The sequence below is a fragment of the Phocoena sinus genome, chromosome 20 (assembly GCF_008692025.1).
Source record: "Phocoena sinus isolate mPhoSin1 chromosome 20, mPhoSin1.pri, whole genome shotgun sequence".
In the NCBI taxonomy this organism is placed as follows: Eukaryota; Metazoa; Chordata; class Mammalia; order Artiodactyla; family Phocoenidae; genus Phocoena; species Phocoena sinus.
In genome coordinates this window covers 44,389,327-44,410,529 of record NC_045782.1, presented here as the reverse complement: position 1 = coordinate 44,410,529, position 21,203 = coordinate 44,389,327, and the positions used below count along the sequence as shown (strand labels likewise).

The 21,203-nt window shown below is 52.3% G+C and overlaps 2 protein-coding genes and 1 non-coding gene across 4 annotated transcripts in view; 2 read left to right on the top strand and 1 right to left on the bottom strand.

Annotated features, from left to right (window-relative positions):
* ERN1 (endoplasmic reticulum to nucleus signaling 1) overlaps nucleotides 1–16,945 on the top strand; it is an 83,864-nt gene extending 66,919 nt beyond the window's left edge. For both annotated transcript variants that reach the window (XM_032616362.1, XM_032616363.1), the window contains 10 exons: nucleotides 298–568; nucleotides 1,324–1,414; nucleotides 1,678–1,867; nucleotides 2,941–3,040; nucleotides 3,273–3,472; nucleotides 6,968–7,115; nucleotides 8,143–8,270; nucleotides 9,875–9,998; nucleotides 10,437–10,504; nucleotides 11,102–16,945. In XM_032616362.1, coding sequence (XP_032472253.1) covers nucleotides 298–568; nucleotides 1,324–1,414; nucleotides 1,678–1,867; nucleotides 2,941–3,040; nucleotides 3,273–3,472; nucleotides 6,968–7,115; nucleotides 8,143–8,270; nucleotides 9,875–9,998; nucleotides 10,437–10,504; nucleotides 11,102–11,311 — 1,530 coding nt within the window. In that variant the 3' untranslated portion in view covers nucleotides 11,312–16,945. The remainder of the gene's footprint in view (nucleotides 1–297; nucleotides 569–1,323; nucleotides 1,415–1,677; nucleotides 1,868–2,940; nucleotides 3,041–3,272; nucleotides 3,473–6,967; nucleotides 7,116–8,142; nucleotides 8,271–9,874; nucleotides 9,999–10,436; nucleotides 10,505–11,101) is intronic.
* The window catches only part of ICAM2 (intercellular adhesion molecule 2), a 34,180-nt gene continuing 24,746 nt past the window's right edge, over nucleotides 11,770–21,203 (top strand). Inside the window, exon 1 of the mRNA XM_032616366.1 lies at nucleotides 11,770–11,900. The gene's annotated coding sequence lies outside the window, so the exon portion shown is untranslated. The remainder of the gene's footprint in view (nucleotides 11,901–21,203) is intronic.
* On the bottom strand, nucleotides 21,118–21,190 carry TRNAD-GUC. Its single transcript has one exon. It is a non-coding gene; the product is annotated as a tRNA-Asp (tRNA).

Here is a 21,203-nt window from a genome sequence, read left to right as displayed (position 1 = left end):
GTAGAGTTGACTGGAACCCCCTCCATCTGGCCCAGCCCTCCACCTCCAGTGGAATCCCTCCTCTGCTGCCCCTGAAGGGCCCCTCCAGCTGGGGGATGGGCTGTACTGGGAAGTCTAACTGGCAGGAAGAGCTCCGATCGCTCTGCCCCCCCCGCGGCCTTCTCACTGGTCTCATCCTGCCCCGTGGGGTCACCTCAAACGTCCCCTCTTCCTCCGCCGCAGGAGCCTGCCCCGTCCCGCCCGCTTGCGCGCTGGGCGCCGGGCTGCACTGGCCGGGGTGTGGGTTTCTCTTCCCAGAGCAGACGTCAGCAGCGGCAGCTCCAGCACCAGCGGTTTCAGAAGGAACTGGAGAAGATCCAGCTCCTGCAACAGCAGCAACTGCCCTTCCACCCACCTGGAGACGTCGCAGCCCAGGACACCGACCTCCTGGACTCGTGCGGACAGTACTCGGAGAGCTCGGCCACCAGCAGCCCCAGCACGTCCCCCAGAGTCTCCAACCACTCGCTCTACTCCAGCGGCTCCACCTCCAGGGCCGCCACCGGCCCCTTCCCGGAGCAGGATGACGAGGGTAAAGCGAGTTGCCATTTTGGTGCCGCCTTCTCTCTCGCGGGAGCACGACCTGAGGACCGTAAAGCCCCATGCCCTTCCTGGGGGTCTCCACGGGATTACGAAGTGCTGTTCCCAAGGGTTCACCGAGGTCTCACCTCCCCTCCCCCCCCCACTCCGGGGGCGGGGCTTCTGACCCATCCCGAGGCCTCTGCCCCGCAGAGGGAGCCACCGTGGCCCTCCCTCCATCTTGCTGCACAGAGGGCTGAGAGTCGCTGCTGACCAGAGGTGCACTGGCCCTCTGGTTCGAGAGCACCCCTGAGGCCGGCCGGTGGCCACGTGCAAAGGTGCAGCTGTTGGTCTGCTTTCATGCGGGAGGGGGGCTCAGGCCGGTGGTCAGGGCCGATAGTCTGAGGGGATTGATGTGGAACCAGTGCAGAAGACCTCAGAGTCCTGAGTCTCAGGCTGGACACTCTGCTACTGGTCTCTCCATCTCACGCATCCCCCGGCACTACCTGCATGTTTCCGGTGCAGACCTTTGGGTGGATCTGTAGAGAAGTCCTGTCTTCAGGCTTCTGTCCTCACAGTAGTGAAAGTAAAAGCTGGAACAGAGAGCAGGGGCAGGGGCAGGCGAGGAGTCGGCCCTGGGCGTGACTGGGGAGGGGGCCCAGCAGCTCCTGCTCTCCAGGGCCCCTCAGTCTGAGCTCAGGAAGCTTGTAGCCCCTGTAGCCTCAAGGTTGTTAGGTTATGTTTGTCCTTTTTTCTGTTCTGTCCCAGATGAGGAAACCAGCATGGTGATAGTTGGGAAAATCTCATTCTGTCCGAAGGACGTCCTGGGCCACGGAGCCGAGGGCACAATTGTGTACCGGTGAGTGGCCTGGAGAGCCCTGAGCCTTCACCACCTCACGTGCAAGCTCCCATCGGCTCCAGGGGCACAGTGGGGTCATCACAGTGACCAGATGGAAGAGTTCCCCACAGAGGGAAGTGATGGCCGCGGGGCCCCCGGGCAGTTGGTCAGGGCCCCCCAGGCTGTGAGGCCTTCGAGGCAGACGCTGCATCAGGTGGAAGGAGTCCCGCAGGCCCAGGGTTCTCCTGGCGTTTCCACAGCCAACCCCGCTCCTCGTCCTGCAGTGGCATGTTTGACAACCGCGACGTGGCCGTCAAGAGGATCCTCCCCGAGTGTTTTAGTTTCGCAGACCGTGAGGTCCAGCTGCTGCGAGAGTCAGACGAGCACCCAAACGTGATCCGTTACTTCTGCACCGAGAGGGACCGGCAGTTCCAGTACATCGCCATCGAGCTGTGCGCGGCCACCCTGCAGGAGGTGGGTGGCCCCAGGTCACCGACGGCTCTGCCAGCGCCACGGTCGGCTCCCTTCTCCCGGCAGCTCGGGTGCAGTTTTAGGGACTGCCAGTTTACTTATTTTTTAAATTTCTTTTTAGTAACTTTATTGAGGTTACAATACAACGTATTCGTTTTCAATGTATGGCTTGATGCATGCTGACAAGGGTATGTACCCATTTTAACCGCCAACAGTGGAAATGTAGAGCACTTCCCTCTCCCCAGATTTAGTTGTGTGGTCCCCTTGGCTGCCCGGGGCAGTCTGTGCTTTTGCAGTTGGTACCTCTCTCCCTCTTGGCCTCCAGGAAACCTGGTCGATCCTTCCTCCCATCGCCGGTCAGGGCTGGTGTGGGCTAGGGGGATGCTAGTTGATGACTTGAGTCATTAAGATAATCCATTGAACCCCTTTTGCGCAGTTTCCAGGCTGTGCAACTGTGATATTTCAGTATCATTTGGCTTCATTGCAGGCTTACCTGTAGGAGGCAATGAACTTGGGTTTCTTACCCTCTTGTCATCTCATTATAAACTAGTAAGCTGGAGCTTTGTTTGTTTGCTTGTTTTAAGTCAGTCTTTCAGGGGAAAAGAAAGTCTGCTGGAAAATACGGATTTGAACGGAGAATATTGTCAGTAAAACTTCCCATTTGTTTGTTAAAATATGATCAAAGAAAACGAGCTGACCCAATACCAAATGTTTATTAAAGCAAAAACCTTCGGGCCGAATTTTTCTAAATAAAATTGAATCACTTAAAAAAAGAGAGAGAGGGCTTCCCTGCTGGCGCAGTGGTTGAGAGTCCGCCTGCCGATGTAGGGGACACGGGTTCGTGCCCCGGTCCAGGAGGATCCCACATGCTGCGCAGTGGCTAGGCCCGTGGGCCATCGCCACTGGGCCTGAGTGTCCGGAGCCTGTGCTCTGCAACGGGAGAGGCCACAACAGTGAGAGGCCCGCGTACCGCAAAAAAAAAAAAAAAAAAAAAAAAAAGAGAGAGAGAGAAGGTATGCTGAGGAGCGAAGTCCTGAGGGTGCTGTGCCGTGACCCAGCCTTCGTGTCTCTTGCAGTACGTGGAGCAGAAAGACTTTGCCCACCTCGGCCTGGAGCCCATCACCTTGCTGCAGCAGACCACCTCGGGCCTGGCCCACCTGCACTCCCTCAACATCGGTGAGAAGCCTCCCCTTATCAGGCGGGGGGACAACTTGCTCAGGTGGGCCTTGCCTCTGTCGAAGCTCTTTGCTGCCTCACCGGGACCCTGTTGTTGAAGAAAGAGAAGACTTAACACATTTGAGAGCCAGAACCTTTACAGGCAGCAGCGGGTCTGTTGAGAATCTGAGGAGGGCCCATCCCCATCGCAGAAGGAGTCCAAGCACGGGACTAACCTGGAGTTTTGTGTTAGTTCACAGAGACCTGAAGCCACACAACATCCTCCTCTCCATGCCCAGCGCACACGGCAGGATCAAGGCCATGATCTCCGACTTCGGCCTCTGTAAGAAGCTGGCGGTGGGCAGACACAGCTTCAGCCGCCGCTCAGGGGTGCCCGGCACAGAAGGCTGGATCGCCCCGGAGATGCTGAGCGAAGACTGCAAGGAGAACCCCGTGAGTGTAGGCGTGGCTCTGTGAAAACTGCGGAAGCAGCCTCTTGTTCCCGGGGGATTCAGAGCCTCCAGGCCCAGGGGGGTGGGCTGGAGCGCTCACTGCCAGAGAGGGACATTTCTGTAGCGGAGAGCTTCTCCCCCAGCAGCACTCTGCCGGCACTCTAACACTGTCTCCTGTCCAGAGGAATGAAAGGGGTGAATGTAGGCAGTTGTCTGTTTTTTTCCCCCGTACTCTTCCAATCCTTTCCCCCCCTATTTTGGGCAACTGGAAAATCAGGACTTGCGTAAGGTGAGCAAACTTCCAGTTTTCATTCTGTTTTTAATTTGTTTTTGTTTTTCCAGCTTTCTATTTTGAGAATTTTTAGACATACAGAAAATTGAGAGCAGTGAATACCTCTGTACCTCTACCCAGATTCAACATTCGTCCGTATTTTTCACTTTCTGTCTGTTCCTGCAACCATTCGAATACGAGTGGCAGGCCTCCCAGCCCTTTACCTTAAACAACTCAGCACACGTCTCCCAAGGACAGGTACATTCTACCTTCTGGCCACCTACCCGTGCTCACGCCTCAGCCGTTAATACTGTTTCCACTGATACCTAGTGTTCAATGCATATCCAAGTTTCCCCAGTTGTTCACCAAATGTCTCTTATAGAGCTGGTTTCTGTAAAGCAGGACCCAGTTAGGTGTGTATGTTACATGGCGCTTCAACTATCTCCTTTCCTCTACACAGTTCTCCCAGCTTTCTTGTCCCACGACGGTGGCTCTTTGCAGAGCCGGGGCACTTCTCTGTGGAATGCCTCACTCGGGATTCGCTCACTCATTTCCTCTTGGTGGTATTTAACTTGCCTGTTCCTTGTATTCCTGTGAACTAGACATAGGTCTAAGGGCTTGACTAGATTCAAGTTAAGTGTTTTTGGTAAGAACAGTCCCAGTCGGGTTGTACCATTACTGCATCCCTAATGGTGATGCCAAGTTGAAGCAGCTGGTGCAGGCGGTGACACTGGCATCTCCCCTTTGTGTGGGGCGATGCTCTGGCAGAGCGTGAATATCGCATTACCAACAGTCACTCACCTGATGGTTCAGCATCCATGGGCAATCCTTGCCTGAATCACTGCATTCAGTAGAAAGTCTACATTTATTAGCTGACATTTTTCTGTAAAGAAGAACTTTATTTATATTCCTTTTCTCTCTCTCTCTCTGTGGACTCATGGATTTTTAAAAAATAGCAGTATAGTCCATTGTAGTCCTTATTCATTTTTGTTTGTTTTTGTTCCTATTCCTTTTGGTACTCAAATTGTTCCAGTTTGGCCAACAGGAGCCCCTTCGCGCTGGCTCCTGCATCCTTTTGCTGAGAGCCCAGTCGTGTCTGAGCACCTTGCTTTCTAGCCCAGCAAGACATTGGAGGATTATCTGGCGCTCCCCGACCAGACCTGGATGGGATCAGCCATCCTAAAATAGATTAGATTCAGTGGAGCCTCTTATCCTACTCACTGGGGACCGCAGCTGGTCAGTTAATCAAAAAGGTCAGTTACGATGAAAAAGCATAAGGAAATACATACACACCTTAAACATTTTATTTTAACTTAAAGTAAGTAATGTGACTCTTTAAGGAAGTCTTTGATGTAAGACGAGATCTTTTTTTTGACTTGGGTCCAACTGAATGGACTTGTTCGTTTCCTCGCTTGCGGGCAGCACATTCACATGCCTTCGGTGACTTCTCGATCGAGACTCAGACATTTCAGACGCCTCCTAAGCGATTTGGAAGCAGAATCCCAGCTTTCAGCTATTTATGTCCTGTCGCTTACAGTTGAGTCTCCCACATCTAATTCCACAGCAGTTTTTGTAGCAACTCCCTCGCATTGAGTCTTTCCAAAGATTCAGCTTACCTCAAACTTGGCGGCCCGTGTATTCTATCAGCTTATGGAGTATTTAAACTACAAGGACAAGTGGCAGAAATGAGTTTGGGAAAGAACATAACTGAGCCTAGAGATGAGCCCATAGAGTTGGGGGCAGAGGGGCCCAGCATGTGGGACGCAAGCCCCCAGGGGGCAGCATGAGTGGTAAGGATGCTGGGGAGTCAGGCAGCCTGGGCTGCAGAAAACAGAACACGGAGAGCATTAACGACACAGTCAGTAGGTGAGCGCTTCAGTGGTGGTGGACTTGTTCCTCCTGTCCTGAATCTGTCACCCACCTAAGGAACATTCTGGTGAAGTAGAACAAAGATGACTGGGCTCAGGAATAAGACCTGCATCTTGTCCTGGTTTGTCGCTATCCAGCAGTGACCCTGGGCTTGTCATTGAGCCTTTCTGTCCGTGTCTTCATCTGGGGATGGTGACATTCGCTCTGCTCACCTCACAGGGCTCTTGTGAAGGGTATGTTTTCTCCCGTGAGGAAGGTGACGAGCTCCTGGCTTTCTCTCGCTAGAGCCTCACGTTGTCTGGTGGAGAATCCGAGTGGTGGGGTCTGACGTGAGGGACACACGCCGTGCTTGGGAGCCATCCCAGTGTAACACCCCATGTAGACATGCTAGGCGTCATACACACACATTTCATCTGTAGGCATGGAATGGTTTCACGGGATAAGTGAGACGTGTTATTAGATAACATCAAAGTGAGCTCACTGGAAATTTGTTAACTAATCTTTTTCTGGGACTGTTTTGGGGTTTTTTTTTGTCTATTTTATTTTATTTATTTATTTTTTAACATCTCTATTGGGGTATAATTGCTTTACAATGGTGTGTTAGTTTCTGCTGTATAACAAAGTGAATCAGTTATACATATACATATGTTCTCTGGGACTGTTTTTGAACCAAAAACTCTTTTTTTTTTTTTTGGCCACGCCACGTGGCTTGCGGGATCTTAGTTCCCTGACCAGGGATCAAACCCGCGCCCTCGGCAGTGAAAGTGCGAAGTCCTAACCACTGGACCACCAAGGTATTCCCACCAAAAACTGGTTTTATTTCATTTATTAACCCAGTGTTAAGACCTGTCATATGTGGGCACCTTGGAAGTCCCTGGGGGTACAACAGGGAAGCAAACGCACAGAAATTCCTGCCCACGAGGAGTTGCATGCTGGTTGGGTGAGGAATAACTACCCGCAGGGAGAGAGCGTCCTGTGGGCCGAACACTGGTTTGAGCCACCGTTTCCACACTTAACGTGTGCGTCTAATCTTCACAACAGCCCCATGGGGTCATCCTCGTTTCATGGTCATGGATGCTGAGGCGCAGAGTGGCCAAGGGGCTTCCGAGGGCCAGTGGCAGAGCCAGCAGGCATCACAGGCATTGGGTCCAGAGCCCAGTTCTCCACTGGGACCTCCAGCACTCGTGTGGGACCTGCGGGGCACCCAGCACCGCTCTGAGGCCATCAGAACTTTCAGCCGGCTCTCCTAAGGCACCTTCTAGGTGGAAGAATCAGCAGCAACACCCCCTCCTCTGCTGCTGACTTAGAATGAGAATTCTCCCCTGAAGCCCTCTGATGCCCCGAGTTTCTTTTCAGACCTACACGGTGGACATCTTCTCTGCGGGCTGCGTCTTTTACTACGTGATATCTGAGGGCAGCCACCCTTTTGGCAAGTCCCTGCAGCGGCAGGCCAACATCCTCCTGGGCGCCTGCAGCCTGGACTGCCTGCACCCTGAGAAGCACGGTGAGCGGGTGGCAGAGCTGGGGGCCCTCGGGAGCGGCCCCTGCAGGTGGGGGTGGGGCCGGCTCTGACTCCCCAGAGGCCCTTCTTTCCAGCTGCTCGCCCTGTGGGCCTCAGTGAACTGACGACTGGGTCCAGAGCTGGTGGAGGGCTGGGTAGGGTGTCCTCGAAGCGCCACCTTCTAAAGCCAAGCAGCTCCCAGGTTCCTTCAGGTCACCCGATGACCTGTGTGACCTGGGTAAGGCCCCCTTGGGGGACCTCTGTTTTCCAGCTTGTGACTCTTGAGGGTTAAATAATCTGAGGTCCCTTCCTGCCCTGACGTCTGGGGAGACGGAAAGGCCATGCTGCATACACTGGGCTCTCGTGTGTGGGCCAGTGGTCAGCGCGTGCGGCCTGGGCTGAGGACAGACGGGCTGGGTCCTCGCTCTCCAGGCACGCAGGTGACAAGTCTTCCTGCCTGACTTCAGGGTTTCCCGCATTATAATTGGCCCGTGACACCCCACTGTTGCCTTTTGAAAGAATTTAAACCATCTCACTGTTTTGCCCATGGATTAATTTTCCTTATTCCCTGGAGACAAAACAGATTAGCATAAAGGCTAGAATCCCATTATACAGTGATGAATGACTGCTACTAATACCTTTGTATCTATTATTCTGATCATCTATCTAGACATGTATGCATATTTTTATAAAAATGGGGTTAAATAGTGCATAGTATTTTGCAGCACGCTCGTTTTTAAACTTCATCTTGACTCTCTCTGCGTCCGTCCGCATTCAGCCAGCACGTCATCCTGGTGGCCCGCAGTCCAGCGCATGGAGGCACAATGGTGTCACCCGAGCCTCTGATATCAAGCATTTCCAATCACTCTTTTTCACTAACCGCGCAGTGAGGACTCCTTAGCTGAAGTCTTGTGCAAGCTCTTATGTTATTGGATTGAGTTCCTGTCCGTAGAACCTTGAGTCACAGGGCATGCAGACTGTCAGGGTTTTTGGTAATAACGAGTCACATGTTTATTTTCCTCCTTTGTAGAAGACGTTATTGCCCGGGAGTTAATAGAGAAGATGATTGCAATGGATCCTCAGAAGCGCCCGTCAGCGAAGCATGTGCTGAAACACCCGTTCTTCTGGAGCCTAGAAAAGCAGCTCCAGTTCTTCCAGGTGGAGACATTTGTTTCCTTTATCAAAAATTTTCATGTAACCTTTCCAGTTTTTTTTCCAGAAACTACAGCAAAGGACAAAGAATAAAACAAATGACCCCGTAATTCCATAACCGAGAGATAACCACAGTTGACATTTTAATATATTTTCTCCATACGGGCAGACCGGGTTTGGCTCCAGACCACCCTGATAAAGCAGATATCGCAATAACGTGAGCCACATGAACGTTTTGGTTTCCCGGTGCATATAAGAATTCATGTTTACACTATACTGTACTCTAAGTGTGCGATAACATTACGTCTGAGGTCAGGTGTCTTCCAGGGACCTTCACACTAGCCAGGTCACTTTGTTGTATGTGTGTTTTTTTTAAATATTATTAACATTTTTTGATTAATGTCCTTTTTATTTATTTATTTATTTGGCTGCACCAGGGCTTAGTTTGGCACGCGGGTTCCCTAGTCTTAGCATGTGGGTTCTTTAGTTGCGGCATGTGAACTCTTAGTTCCGGCATGCATGTGGGATCTAGTTCCCCGACCAGGGATCGAACCCGGGCCTCCTGCATTGGGAGCGCAGAGTCTTAGCCACTGGACCACCAGGGAGGTCCCTATCCAGGTCACTTTGATGATCACAAGATATAGAGCAGGAATGAAGCTCACACAAAGGGACCTTCACCCCACCAGGGTTAGGATGTAAACTCTCAGTATCTCCAAGTCACGTGTCTTGCGAATACCCCCAGCTTCCGTCCGCGTCACTAGCTGTACCAACTTTGCAGCTCAGCACCATGTGCCCCCCGTGTACCCGAGTTGACCATCAATCCCCCCCCACCAAGGCTTTCTTCCTGCAACTGCAAGTTAGACGGTCAGCCAGTCTGACTTCATCTTCATCAAAGAAAGAAAAGCCAGGGCTTCCCTGGTGGCGCAGTGGTTGAGAGTCCGCCTGCCAATGCGGGGGATGCGGGTTCGTGCCCTGGTCCGGGAAGATCCCACGTGCTGCAGAGTGGCTGGGCCCGTGAGCCCCATGAGGCTGCTTGGTGGACCTGTCTCACTGGCCGGGGCTCAGAGAGGCCCGTGCTCAGGTGCATACCTCGGACCTCGAGCAGGATTTAGATGCAGGGCCGGGGCCTCCAGAGCCCACACTCTTGTCACCAGCTTTTTTCCTCTGAAAGAAGTCTTGGCTTCGTCTGTCTTTCCTAAGTGTTTGAATGAGGAGTGACAAGCCTGCATCAGTCATGGCTCTGAGCATGTCCTGTTCCAGTGGGTACACAAAAGTCACAGGTTGAGAATCAAAATGGACCTTTTTTTTTTTTTTTGGTTCATCGATGAATACGGATTGCACACGTGGCCCTGTGTGGCATGTATGTGTGAAACACGGGCGAGGCACTGCAGGTCTGAGGTGGAGATGGTCCGTGTCGGCCTCTCCACAGCGAGTGGCAGACGGGGCTGCTCCTGGGGAAGAGGTGATGGACAGGGGAGAAGGCAGGACGCTTGCTGCCCGGCTCTGGGCTGAGGCTCAGGCAGGGGTGGCCGTCCCGGCACTCAGAGTGTCCGTCCTCTGGCTCTCAGAGCCTCTGCACACTGTTACCTGTTGCCCTGTCTCCCTCCCAGGACGTGAGTGACCGGATAGAGAAGGAGTCCCTAGACGGCCCGATAGTGAAGCAGCTGGAGCGCGGCGGGCGGGCTGTGGTGAAGATGGACTGGAGGGAGAACATCACTGTCCCCCTCCAGACAGGTGACCTCACGGTGCCCCCGGGGTCAGTGTTGGTGGAAGCGGTGCAAAAACAGCAGCTGTTTCTGTGAAGCAGACGTGGAAACGGCAACTCCAGGCCGTTTGGGGCTCCAAATACTGCTTCTGGGATTGAGGTTTCCTGTGGTTTGGATACAGGTCACACCATTGCTCTGACGTGTGTCCCAGTTGTCTCTCAGAGTGACAGGTCAGTGACAGGTGTCATGCCCTCGGCGGTCATTTCTGATCGCAGGTGAGAAAGGGAGGTGGAATTCAGACTAACACTGCCGCCCTGGGGTTCAGTCTGGGGAAGTGCGCCTGTCAGTGACAAGAATGGAGTTAGGTCATGATTTGGTCCGATTGCTTGATCCCCAGGAGCCCCAGGAATTGTTTTCTTTCGATATCTGTTTGTCTGTTACATTGCCTTCCTTGTTTTTTTCCTAGATCTGCGTAAATTCAGAACCTATAAAGGCGGCTCTGTCCGAGATCTCCTCCGGGCCATGAGAAATAAGGTGAGGGCTATGAGCACACGGCGGTCCGGGCGGGGCCGCAGCGCAGCCCCCCCTGCTCATTCATATCCCTTCTCTGGAGGTCCTCCAGCCCCTCTGGATGAGGACCTCACAGAGGCTGGGAGGCCTTGGCTGCACAGGAAACACTAGAGGCTGCTTCTTCCCCTGAATGAACTTTCTCTCCAGGGATGTTGAGGCGGGGATACAGGTCACAGTGCAGCCTCTGCTAGAAGCGGGCTCCCGGGTGCTGCATCCTTTGCTGACTTGTTCGGTGCCTGGATGTGCACAGATAAACTCCTTCTGACGCGGGCCCTTCCCGCCCCGGGGCGGGCCCCGCCCTCCCCGCCCTCCCCGCCCTCCCCGCCCTCCCCGCCCTCCCCGCCCTCCCCGCCCTCCCCGCGCAGGCCTCGCCCCGCCCTCCCCGCGCAGGCCTCGCTCGGCTCCGAGGCCTCCCCGGAAGGAGGGGAAGCGGCGCCAGCAGCTGGTGGGTGGTTCCTTTACGCGGCCTAACGGTCGGTGTTTCTTGAGCGGGGGTCTTGCCGGGTCCCGCGGGCTCCTCTCTGCTGACCGTGGGTCTGTGTCGCCCCCTCCCGTCTACAGAAGCACCACTACCGGGAGCTGCCTGAGGAGGTGCGGGAGACGCTAGGCCCCCTTCCCGACGGCTTCGTGCGCTACTTCACCTCGCGCTTCCCCCACCTCCTCTCCCACACCTACCGTGCCATGGAGCTGTGCCGCCGCGAGAGGCCCTTCCAGCCCTACTACCACGAGCCCCCCGAGCCCCGGCCCCCAGTGACTCCAGACGCCCTCTGAGCAAGGCGGCCTCCGTGCCGGCGGCCCCGCTGGGACCAAGGGCCTGGTCTCTACAAGCCACAGCCTGGCGTCTCCTGCCGAGCAGGGAGACCAGGCTGCAAAGCCAAGTGCCTCGAGCTGCCTGCTCTGCAGCCGGCAGGGGAGGATGCTGACCCCGGGAAGTGGGAGGCGTGACCCCGCCCCCCCTCCCGACCCACGAGGGAGCTGGGAAGACATTGGCCGTGAAAGCTTGACCGTCGGGGGACGGCTGCGAAGGAGGGCCATTCCCAGAGGCAGAGGGGAGCAGCACCCTCTGCCTTCTCCTGGATGAACTCGCTTCAGACTTCCGTTTCTTTTAAAACTTCCTGTGAGATGCCACTGTGTGGGCCCTTAAGGAAGAGAGCTGAGGGAACCCTCAGTGGTGCCTACGTGCTGGGACCGGGAGCATCTCTCTCTTGGACCAGCCGGGCCGAGGTGCACTAAGTGCAGCCTCCCCTAGAAGCAGGGCTCCGGAGGAGAGGGTGCCCAGGAGGAGGAGGACCTTCAGAGGGCGCCATCCCCAGGGATCGGAGATGCCTCACTGATCACAGACGCGCCCACAGGTTCCCAGGTCACTGTAACCAGTGTTTCCTCGGGGGTGGCGAGAGCCTTGAGGGTGGGGACACGGTGTGGGGAGAAGCCAGCCTGGAACTCTGGAAGGTGAGTCTGTGTCTGCGGGTCTCTCAGAAACAAAGAGGATGCTGCGTTCTGAGACAGCTGTGGCCCAGGGCACCGGTGACCTGAATGGTGGGCTTTGGTGGAGTCGTGCCCTGGGGTGCTTGGGGATGTTTAGGAGCATTTGGGGGCAGGAGGTGATAAGTCCCCTGGCTATGAAGGAAAGCAGCTCCAACCCAGGCAGGGACAGGCCTTTGGGACCAGAGGGGAGCAGGCCAAATGGGACACTCATGGCCACCCGGGGAGAGCCCTGGCCAGCAGGTAGGTGATGAGGCTGCTCTGTCCCTGGGGCTGGCAGGACGGGCCAGGGGTTAGAGGGCCAAGGCCAGGGTCACCACACACTTTCGGGCAGGCTTTTATGTTTCTCTTGGCAGATTTTAATAGCTTTATATTTTGATCATACTGTAGAATGCTACGTTAGCGTGAGCTGAACTTAACTTGAAGCTTGTGAGGAAGTAATGCAAGATATAGAATACATCTTCTATTTTGTAAGGTACCCAAAGTCCCATCCCTTCCAGAAAGAGTGTTCATATGTTGAACATTCTCTAATGCTGAAGAGTAAAACGTTATAGCAACACTATATACATGTATGAAAGTAATATTCTCTAAATTATGTCAATACCATGGGGTTTTTTCCCCCTAAAATTAATATAATTTTTAACTTTAGTTTTAGTCAAAAACTTCTCTGTCTTTTCTCTACCGAGAGCCTTAGAGGTTAAATGCAGTCAGGGTACCACGTAAGGAAGCGTTTTGCGTGTGCTTTCTCCAGCCAGGGGAATGGATCGTTGCAGTTCGGTCCTAGTGAACCCAGAGACTCCTCTCAGGAGGAAGAATGTTACTGTCTAGTTTTACTAACTAACAGAGAAATCGCTGTTTCTTCTCCTTGTAAGACGTTTTCTGGTGGTGAATTTGAATGAGGGCCACTCATCAAAAGCGCTCATTCTGCCTTTAGAGAATTCAGTTCCCTTCCTTTCCTAATGCCTAATGTCACTTTTTTTCTTTTCTCCTTTTAATATTATCCTACATCTTTAAACCTCATCAGTTACCTCATTTAGACCTGGGGACCCCGGCATCCTTGGTCAGCATCGTGGTGTCTTGTACCACGCCATCCGTTTTTCAGGAACACAGCCGGACGGTTTTCTTCTCCCCGCTCTGATGCTCCTGAGCCAGCGCCCTCCCGCGCTGTCCTGTGGCAGCTCTGCAGGTCGCTTTGCCGCCGGGCCTGATGGTGAGACAGTACGAAGTGGAGAAGGTGCCATGAGCGATTTTAAGGACCGTCAGCTTCCTGTGTTGGGGGCAGTGGCGGGGGGGGCTGTTGGCGAGGCAGCTGCCTTGCCTCGTGGTCGCTGCTGAATGTTCTCTCTGGGGAGTAGCCAGGTCATTCACAGCAGCCCAGGGTTTATGTCATCTCTCTATTTTGGCCCAGCTTGCCTCCAGGACAGCTTTTTTTAAAATTCCTTTTCTGCTTGCAATACTAGTTTTTAACTACCCAACTTTCTCAAACTCATTTATTCAGTGTATTTTATTTGAGCACTTACTGTATGAGCTGGGCAGGATATCGCATGCTAGGGACACAGGTGAACAAAATAGGCAAAACCTTGGCTTTCATATGAGCCAGTGATAGACGGCAGTGAGTAAATATCAGTGCTGCAAAGAAGATGCGGGCGTGGGGAAGGGCGTGTGTTTGGGGTTTTCACCCATCAGATCCGGGGTCAGATTGCCTTCTGTCCATCTTCTCTCCATCACCTTTGGGAACCCAGTCACCCGTCAGTCCTCCAGGCCGCTTGAAAAGGTCTCTTGTGGGCACCATCTGGTTTATCCCATCCTGGTCCCTAGAATTCTGGTTTCCTGTTGTGCTCGGCGCAGCGGGAAGGTGTCTTCCTTTCTCGAAAAGAGGGTTCTGCACCTGCCGCGTGTCCTGTCACTGCTGAGCTGTTTGATCTTTAGTACGATTCTTTGAAGGCTGTTTGACTTTTTACAAGTACACCATCTTCATCTTTAAGACAGAATTTATTTGCATCTGTTAGGGATCCCAAGGACACCATAATCTATTTAAATCTTGTGTTGACCTTTGTATCGAATCTGTCTTTGGCACACCTGCCAGAATTCTCATGTTGCTTATTGAGTCCTTTTAACTTCAATTTTTAGAGAGCTCCACCTGTCACTGGGCACCAGAGCGTCTGCACTCTTGGGAATCATTGGTGTTACATGATAAGTCACTAAACCACCTGGTGGCTGATGTATAAAATCCCAGATGCAAAGGTCCCCTCCCATCTCCCCCTCACTCAGTGCAAGAGTCGTCATAGGCTCTTCCCAGGGAGACGTTATTCCGACCCATTACGTGTATTTCAGTGGAAGAGCCACAGGTTAGTGGGTCCAGCAAAGTGCTTCCTTCCCACCAACTGGAGAAGAAGGGTCCTTATCAGAGCTCGCCCTGATGCTTTGGGGGAGGTTTTGTGTGAACGCGATTCATTTATCACCGCGGTGAAAGAGATGAACTGGTGGTTGATCTGACCTCGAAGGTGTGGGGGGGCCTTTGGGTTGCAGGGCTTTGTCCTCTTGGCCACTTTCTTCTCTGAAGTTAGACTGTGGCCAGGCTTGGATTTCCCGGGACTGTTCTCATTGTGCATCTCTGTTCATCGGATCCTCAGCCTTGAAGTCCTCCAGGAAGGTGGGCTGGTTCCGTTTTCACAGCCTTCTGTGCTGGAAGACAGAGCACAGCACACCTGTAAGGAGCCTCTTTAAATTCTCTTTAGCTTTCTCTCTGCTCATTTAGCTTCTGAAATCCCTCTTCCTCGTATTTTCCAGTGTTTCTTTTCCTTGGCCACCCTTCACCATCCCGGAGTAGTTGTTTCAGTTAACTGCTCTGGCGCGTTGGCCTTGCCTGGAAGAAAGTTGCCAGGTGTCCTGTACAGATGAGCCAGAATTCCGCCTTCCAGTGTTGGACCCAGTATCCTTTAAACCAAAGTGTCTACTCTTCCTTGTACTTGGTTTTCTTTATGAAACAGTGATTTCCACGAGTAACAGGTTCTGATTTTTTTATCGACACTTAAATCCTCTCTGTATTCATTGGAAAACCACAAAGACAGCATCTGCGATGAGCCTCCCCCCTAGAGCAGCCTTAACCAACACTTCCAGCCAAAGTCCCCACCCCACCCGCCTCACCCCGTGCTGTTGAGTGTCTGGCGGGTACAGTATTCCTTTTCAGTGTCCCAGAAGCTGTGACGGGGGAGTCCCCGCTTACCTAGAAAGCATTACCGGTCAACTCTGCAGCATTCTCAGATGCAAACCTTAGGTAGTGTTCTTTTTGCAATGACCTATTTATTTAACCTATTTATATTTATTTAATTTTTACTCTGAAGTGTATCCAGTGACAATTGCACTTGCTTAAAGCACATCAGATTTGCTTTGGACAACACCCCTGACCATTTTAAAACTGGAAACAGAAAAGTTATACTGTATCCTTCCACAGGATGGACGCCTTATAGTAGTTTTGTCATTAAAGGATAAATAATTTGGTTGGGGTAAAAATGTTAATTTTTAAGTGATTTTTTTTTTTTTTTTAATTCTGTGCCATTGTGTCTTCTCTGTGGACAGTTAATTGTTGGATGGGTCTGTGTTAATTGTGTGATACAATCCTCTGTGGAACCTAAAATCCTCTTTTTAGCTTTGTATTTTATAAACTGCCAGGTTGTACAGTTTTTATGTGTATTTTTAAAGCTGGATGACGTGAGGGTATCTAAGTTAAACGGCCTATTTTTGTACCTCCCGTACAGTTTTATAATTCTGCTGATTGATAATGGCACCTTATGTTGAACCAACCACAAATAAAAGTAGTTTTAGATTTGGAAGCCAGCTCCATCTTCTTAGAGACTTGACCACCACTCTCAGACCAGGGGTCGTTCTTGGCTGTCTTCCTGGGTAGGAGTCTGGCTGGTGGAGCTGGAGCAGTGGGCTTAGCGGGTGGGAGGATGGACGGGAGAGGTGTGTTTGTTTACTTGCTGGTGTTCATGGCAGGGTCTGGGGGCTGGAGAGTCCTCCTTAGTTTCTGTGGGCAAAGCTTCCTTGAAACACTGCAGGAAGTCCCCCAAAGTATTGATTTGGGCTGAATTCCCGGAAGGTGGCCATGTTGGGACAGACATGCCTCCTGATGAGGCAGGGTTTGGGGCAGGTGTAAATAGGTTATAGGACCAGGAAATCCACAAGGGGAAAAACACCAGGAAGGTAACTCAGCCAGCACAGCTACGGGAAAGCCACGACCTGTGCGTGTCAGAAGCACATAAGACATCTGCCCAGACGCCAAGGAATGAGCTCAGCAGCCCGTCTGTTGGATTTTAGGATCCTGGCAACATGCTTTCACCTTCTCTTACCCCATCCGCTCTGGTGAAATCAGAGGAGGCTCTGCTTTCTCTTGCACCACCAGGAAGGAGCTGCTCACAGGAGGACCCCGAGGGCCCACCAGCCCCAGGACAGCGTAGCAGAGGCTCTGCGTGGAGGCTGGCTCCCTCTGGTCTGCCAACCAGCGTCCCATCCCCCCATTCCCCACCCCCACCCAGTGGGCACCAGGAGTGCACCTGAGAGCCATGGACACACCCTCTGTCCAAAGCACTGGTCCTTGGATGCAGCCAAATCCAAGGGAGCACGCGGGGCTTCAAGACCCTGTTGGCACCTGCTGGCTGCTTCCTGTTGCTTGGGTTCCCCGCAGAGCTGTTAAGCCAGGGCTGGGATCGTGTCCTGGACTGGCTGGTAGCACCCTCAGCTGCCGCTGAGAACAGGGAGAGGTGTGGGCCCTCAGGAGGGAGGCCAGCAGGTGGTCAGGCCAGGGCCACAGTCTCAGGGCACTGAGGTAGGGTGTGTCGCTTTCATGCTGAGTCAGGGTAGGGCTGGGAAGAGGATTTTTTTTTCTGAGTGTTTTTGTTATTAAATATATGTGCAGATATACCCAACTGTATTCCATCAGTGAATGCACCTGTTTGACTATCTTTCTATGTTTGTCCCATCTCTCTCGTGTGTGCTAGACCCATGCCATAGCTTCACGAGACCGTAAGAGCCAACATCACAGCCCAGCCTGCTTGCCCTTCCCGCAGGGCTGGGCACTGCACTGGGGCGTCTGTGCCCCAGTGGCTGGTGGGCCTCACTCTCTTCTCCCTGCAGACCAGTATTTCCCCAAGATCAAGAACATTTAAATGAAATTAGAGCATTCTTTAACACCATACACAAAAAACAAGCTCAAAATGGATTGAAGACCTAAATGTAAGGCCAGATACTGTAAAACTCACAGAGGAAAACATGGGCAGAACACTCCCTGACATAAATCACAGCAAGATCTTTTTCAGTCCATTACTCTGGGAGATACTAGATAAAAACAAAAATAAACAGATGGGACCTAATGAAACTGAAAAGCTTTTGCACAGCAAAGGAAACCATAAACAAAACGAAACGACAACCCACAGATTGGGAGAAAATACTTGAAAATGATGCGACCAACAAGGGATTAGTCTCCAAAATTTACAAACGGCTCATGCGGTTTAATATCATCAAAACAAAGAACATTTAACATCCTTCACTTTGGTGAGAGGCTGCCTAGACCCTTCGCCAAGGCCATAAATCAGGTCATGAGCCCGTGTCTGGGCCAATGAATTGTGGGCAGAGGAGCAGGGCTGGTGAGACCATAGCAGCCCCTGGGAAACCATGTTGGAAGACAGCAGAGGTTCCCGGGGGAAGTTTCCTGAAACAGGAGGGGCAGGGCGGGCAAGAGAGCAACTGTGTAAATAAACTTGGCCTCTGAGAGGGCTGGCAGGTGAGCCCAATAAGTACTCTTCCCTGCCCCCTCCTCCCTGAGCCTCTCCAAATCCACCTTCCCCTGCCCAGCCCGCCTCAGAGCCACAGAAGCCACAGCAAGTTTGCTAGCAGGCAACGCACAGCTAGAAAGAGTAACTAATCACCAAGACGATACATGACCCAGTTAGGAGTCCAGAAGATATCGGGAAACCGGAATGCTGAGCCCAAAGAAAGGTGATGGGAAATGCGTCAGACCTTGCCATTGATGATGGGGCTGGGGGTGGAGGGCAGGCCGTGAGGGGCCTGGAAACTGTTGCGGACTTTTTTTTTTTTAAAGATTTTTTTGACGTGGACCATTTTCAAGTCTTTATTGAATTTGTTAAGAGTATTGCTTCTGTTTGTTTTTTGTTTTTTTAAATGTTTTCGTTTTTTGGCCCCGAGGCATGTGGGAGCTTAGTTCCCCTACCAGTAATCGAACCCGCACCCCCTGCATTGGAAGGCGAAGTCTTAACCTCTGGACCGACAGGGAAGTCCCTGTCACAGACATTTGAAGACACAGGAGTTTGGCCGAGAGAGACGTGGGGGCAGCTGGTGGGCGCTCGGATGTCTGTCGTGTGATGAGCAGGCTTTGTTGTCTTGCTCCAGGGAGTCTGAGCTGGAAGAGGGGGAGCAGGGTCCCCGACAGCAGATCCCGGCTCCCGGAGAGAGAGCTGCCTAACAGCTTGAGCCGCCCAGCAGGGCCAAAGGAGGATTGCAAGTGAGCGAGTGGAGGAATCCGACAGAGGGGAAGGGCCTCACCCTGAACAGACGAGGGGATTTCTTCTTTGGGTCAGAGGTTGAACTCGGGTCTCTTCCAAATAAGCATCTGTGCCTGAGGCCCACCCCTCCCTTTTATGAGTTCCTGGAAAAGGGCTGCACAGTGGATGTGAATCACAGGAAGTGGGGAGGGGAAGCGCCCAGAAAGAACTGTTCACGATGGGGTGGGGTGGGGTGGGGTAGCCATGCTCCAGGATTCTCCAGGGGCGTCCCCTGCTCCAGACGAGGTGCACCGAGAGGTGGCTGGTACCAGGTGAGAGAACCAAGGGCCACAGCTGACGCATCGAGGACAATTTCCCAAAGCTTGTAGCTTAGAATACTAGTTCCAACGGAGATTAAACTTAGAAAAAAAGGGCTCAATGACCAAATAAGTTCAGGAAATGCTGAATTAAATAGATTCCCTATTCTCTGTAATACCATTCAGAGGCCTTTTACACGCTAACGGGATATTCTCCTAGAGGGAAGATACCCTTATCTCCAATTTTTACCTTTAATTAAAAAAAAAAAAAAGAAAAGAAAAGGAGGGGTGTTTGGAGTGACAGAAATAATGCTATATTTTCATCAGATCTTATTTTCCTCTTTCCGGATACCCAGGAAGACAGCAGTCCCAGACTCCCCTTGAAGTTAGCTTAGGACATGTGACTAATTCCGGCCACTGGTCCATTTAAGAGCCAGCACGACACTCCAGTGCTCTCCGTTCGACTCAGTGATGGGCCATCATGGAGGCACAAAACGGAAGCCACATGAATCACAGAGTCACCTGACTCAGAACAGACTTCTCATCAGCGAAACAAGAAACCCTTGCACTCGGCCACAGAAATGTCTGGGTTCATCACCGCGGCTGAGCTGAGCCCTCCTGACTCAGACAGTAGGTACAGGTCCAGGGAAAAGGCCACTACATATGCCCAGGAAATGTGAGGCCGATGCTGGACTGTCTGCCTTTAGCAGGATCGAAAGCTGGTGCTCTCAGATGACGCAAGGGCGCGGAGAAGAGGGATTCTCTACCTGCTGCTCTGACTTTCCCCACCAACAAATAACATGTTTGGCCCTGATGGTTACCTGGACTGGCTTACCTGGATGGTTACCGTGCTGGGGCAACACCTGATGCGATGTAGGCTGAACGCAACTAGGGGAGGTGGGTGGGGCAGGGAAGAGCGCATCCCCCACTGCCCTTCCTTGGCACAAGGCTGCAGGGTTTGTTGTGGTCTTTTCCCAGGGGCTGGGATGGCCAGGTTGGAAGGGAGGGGGTGGAGGGTAAAGATGGAGAGGAGATACCTTCTCCTCAGCACCCAGAACAATTTTAGGGGGAGCAAAGGGGGGACAAAGGGTCAGAAGGTGGGTAACTTACCCTCGGCCCCACGAAGTGTGGAGTTGAGGTCTGACTTCCGTTCTGGGAGGCTCAGAAGCCCACCTTCTTTCTCTCGTGCTGCAGAAGGAAGAAACAGGAAAAGCACAATAAAACCACAATGCTGAAAAACACAATAAAACCACAGCTGTTGCTTAGCAAAGCTGCTCTTCCCCTGGCAGCCTGTGAGCCATGGTGTGTCACTCCAGGTGGCTGGTGGCTGTCACAGGGGCTGGGAGGGCAGGCAGAGAGTGGAGAAAGTGTTGGTTGAAAAGGAAGCCCTCTTATGTTGGATTTGCTGTAACCAGATCTTGACAAAGCCCAGTGTCGTTTTTCAACTGTTCAAACGTTTTTAGGTAAGCCGGTGGTTTTCAAACTTGGACGGTATCAGAGCCATGGTCTGAGGAACTTGGTAAACATACACATGCCCAGGCCCTATCCTGCTTCAACAAGCCAGGGTCTCTGCATTCTTTAACCTCCCGGTGATGCTTATTATAGAAAGAAGTTTCACAAGATGATCATCTTTAATGCTGTGGTGTGACTTTCACCTGTTAAAAATGAATATATATCAGTTTTAAGGTTCCAATTTGAATGATATTGGATATACTTTTTTAAAAAATCCTGGTTTCCACAAGCCAGTGCCGGGGACTGAGAGGTAGCTGGTCATCCAGTTCCACGGCGGGGTGAGTTGTCTTACTGAAGCAGGGGCGGAGTGCCGGCTCACCTGGTTTGAAAGAATGAGGCCGAGGCCTCAGTCAGGGACCCCCCAGGACCCACCCCCAGCCCCCTGCCGTGTCAGCAGGGTGTGATCCATGGAAACCTTTGCAACGGTCTCCTGATGCTTGTTTGCACTGAAGTCTGGGTGCGGGGTACGGGGGGAGCCCTTTTAACCTAAAGGCTTGTGTGCTTCCCCTAAGAAAAACGTGCTTCTGTATTTTTTAAACAGTCGTCTCCCCTCCATTTTCTCTGTTTTTATTTTCTGGAACTTTTAACAGTAGAATGTTGGGACTCTGGGTTTAACCCTCCATGTCACTTATCTTTTATTTCTTATATTCCATTTGTTGATTTTTGTGCCTCTTGGAAATTTTCCAAGTTTTCTGTGACGCTTTTGTTAGTTTCAACAATCCTTTTTTTTTTTTTTTTAACGACCCCCCAGATTGCGGGATCTTCATTCCCCGACCAGGGATTGAACCCAGGGCCACGGCAGTGACAGCACCGAGTCCTAACCACTGGACCACCAGGGAAATCCCTCAGCCA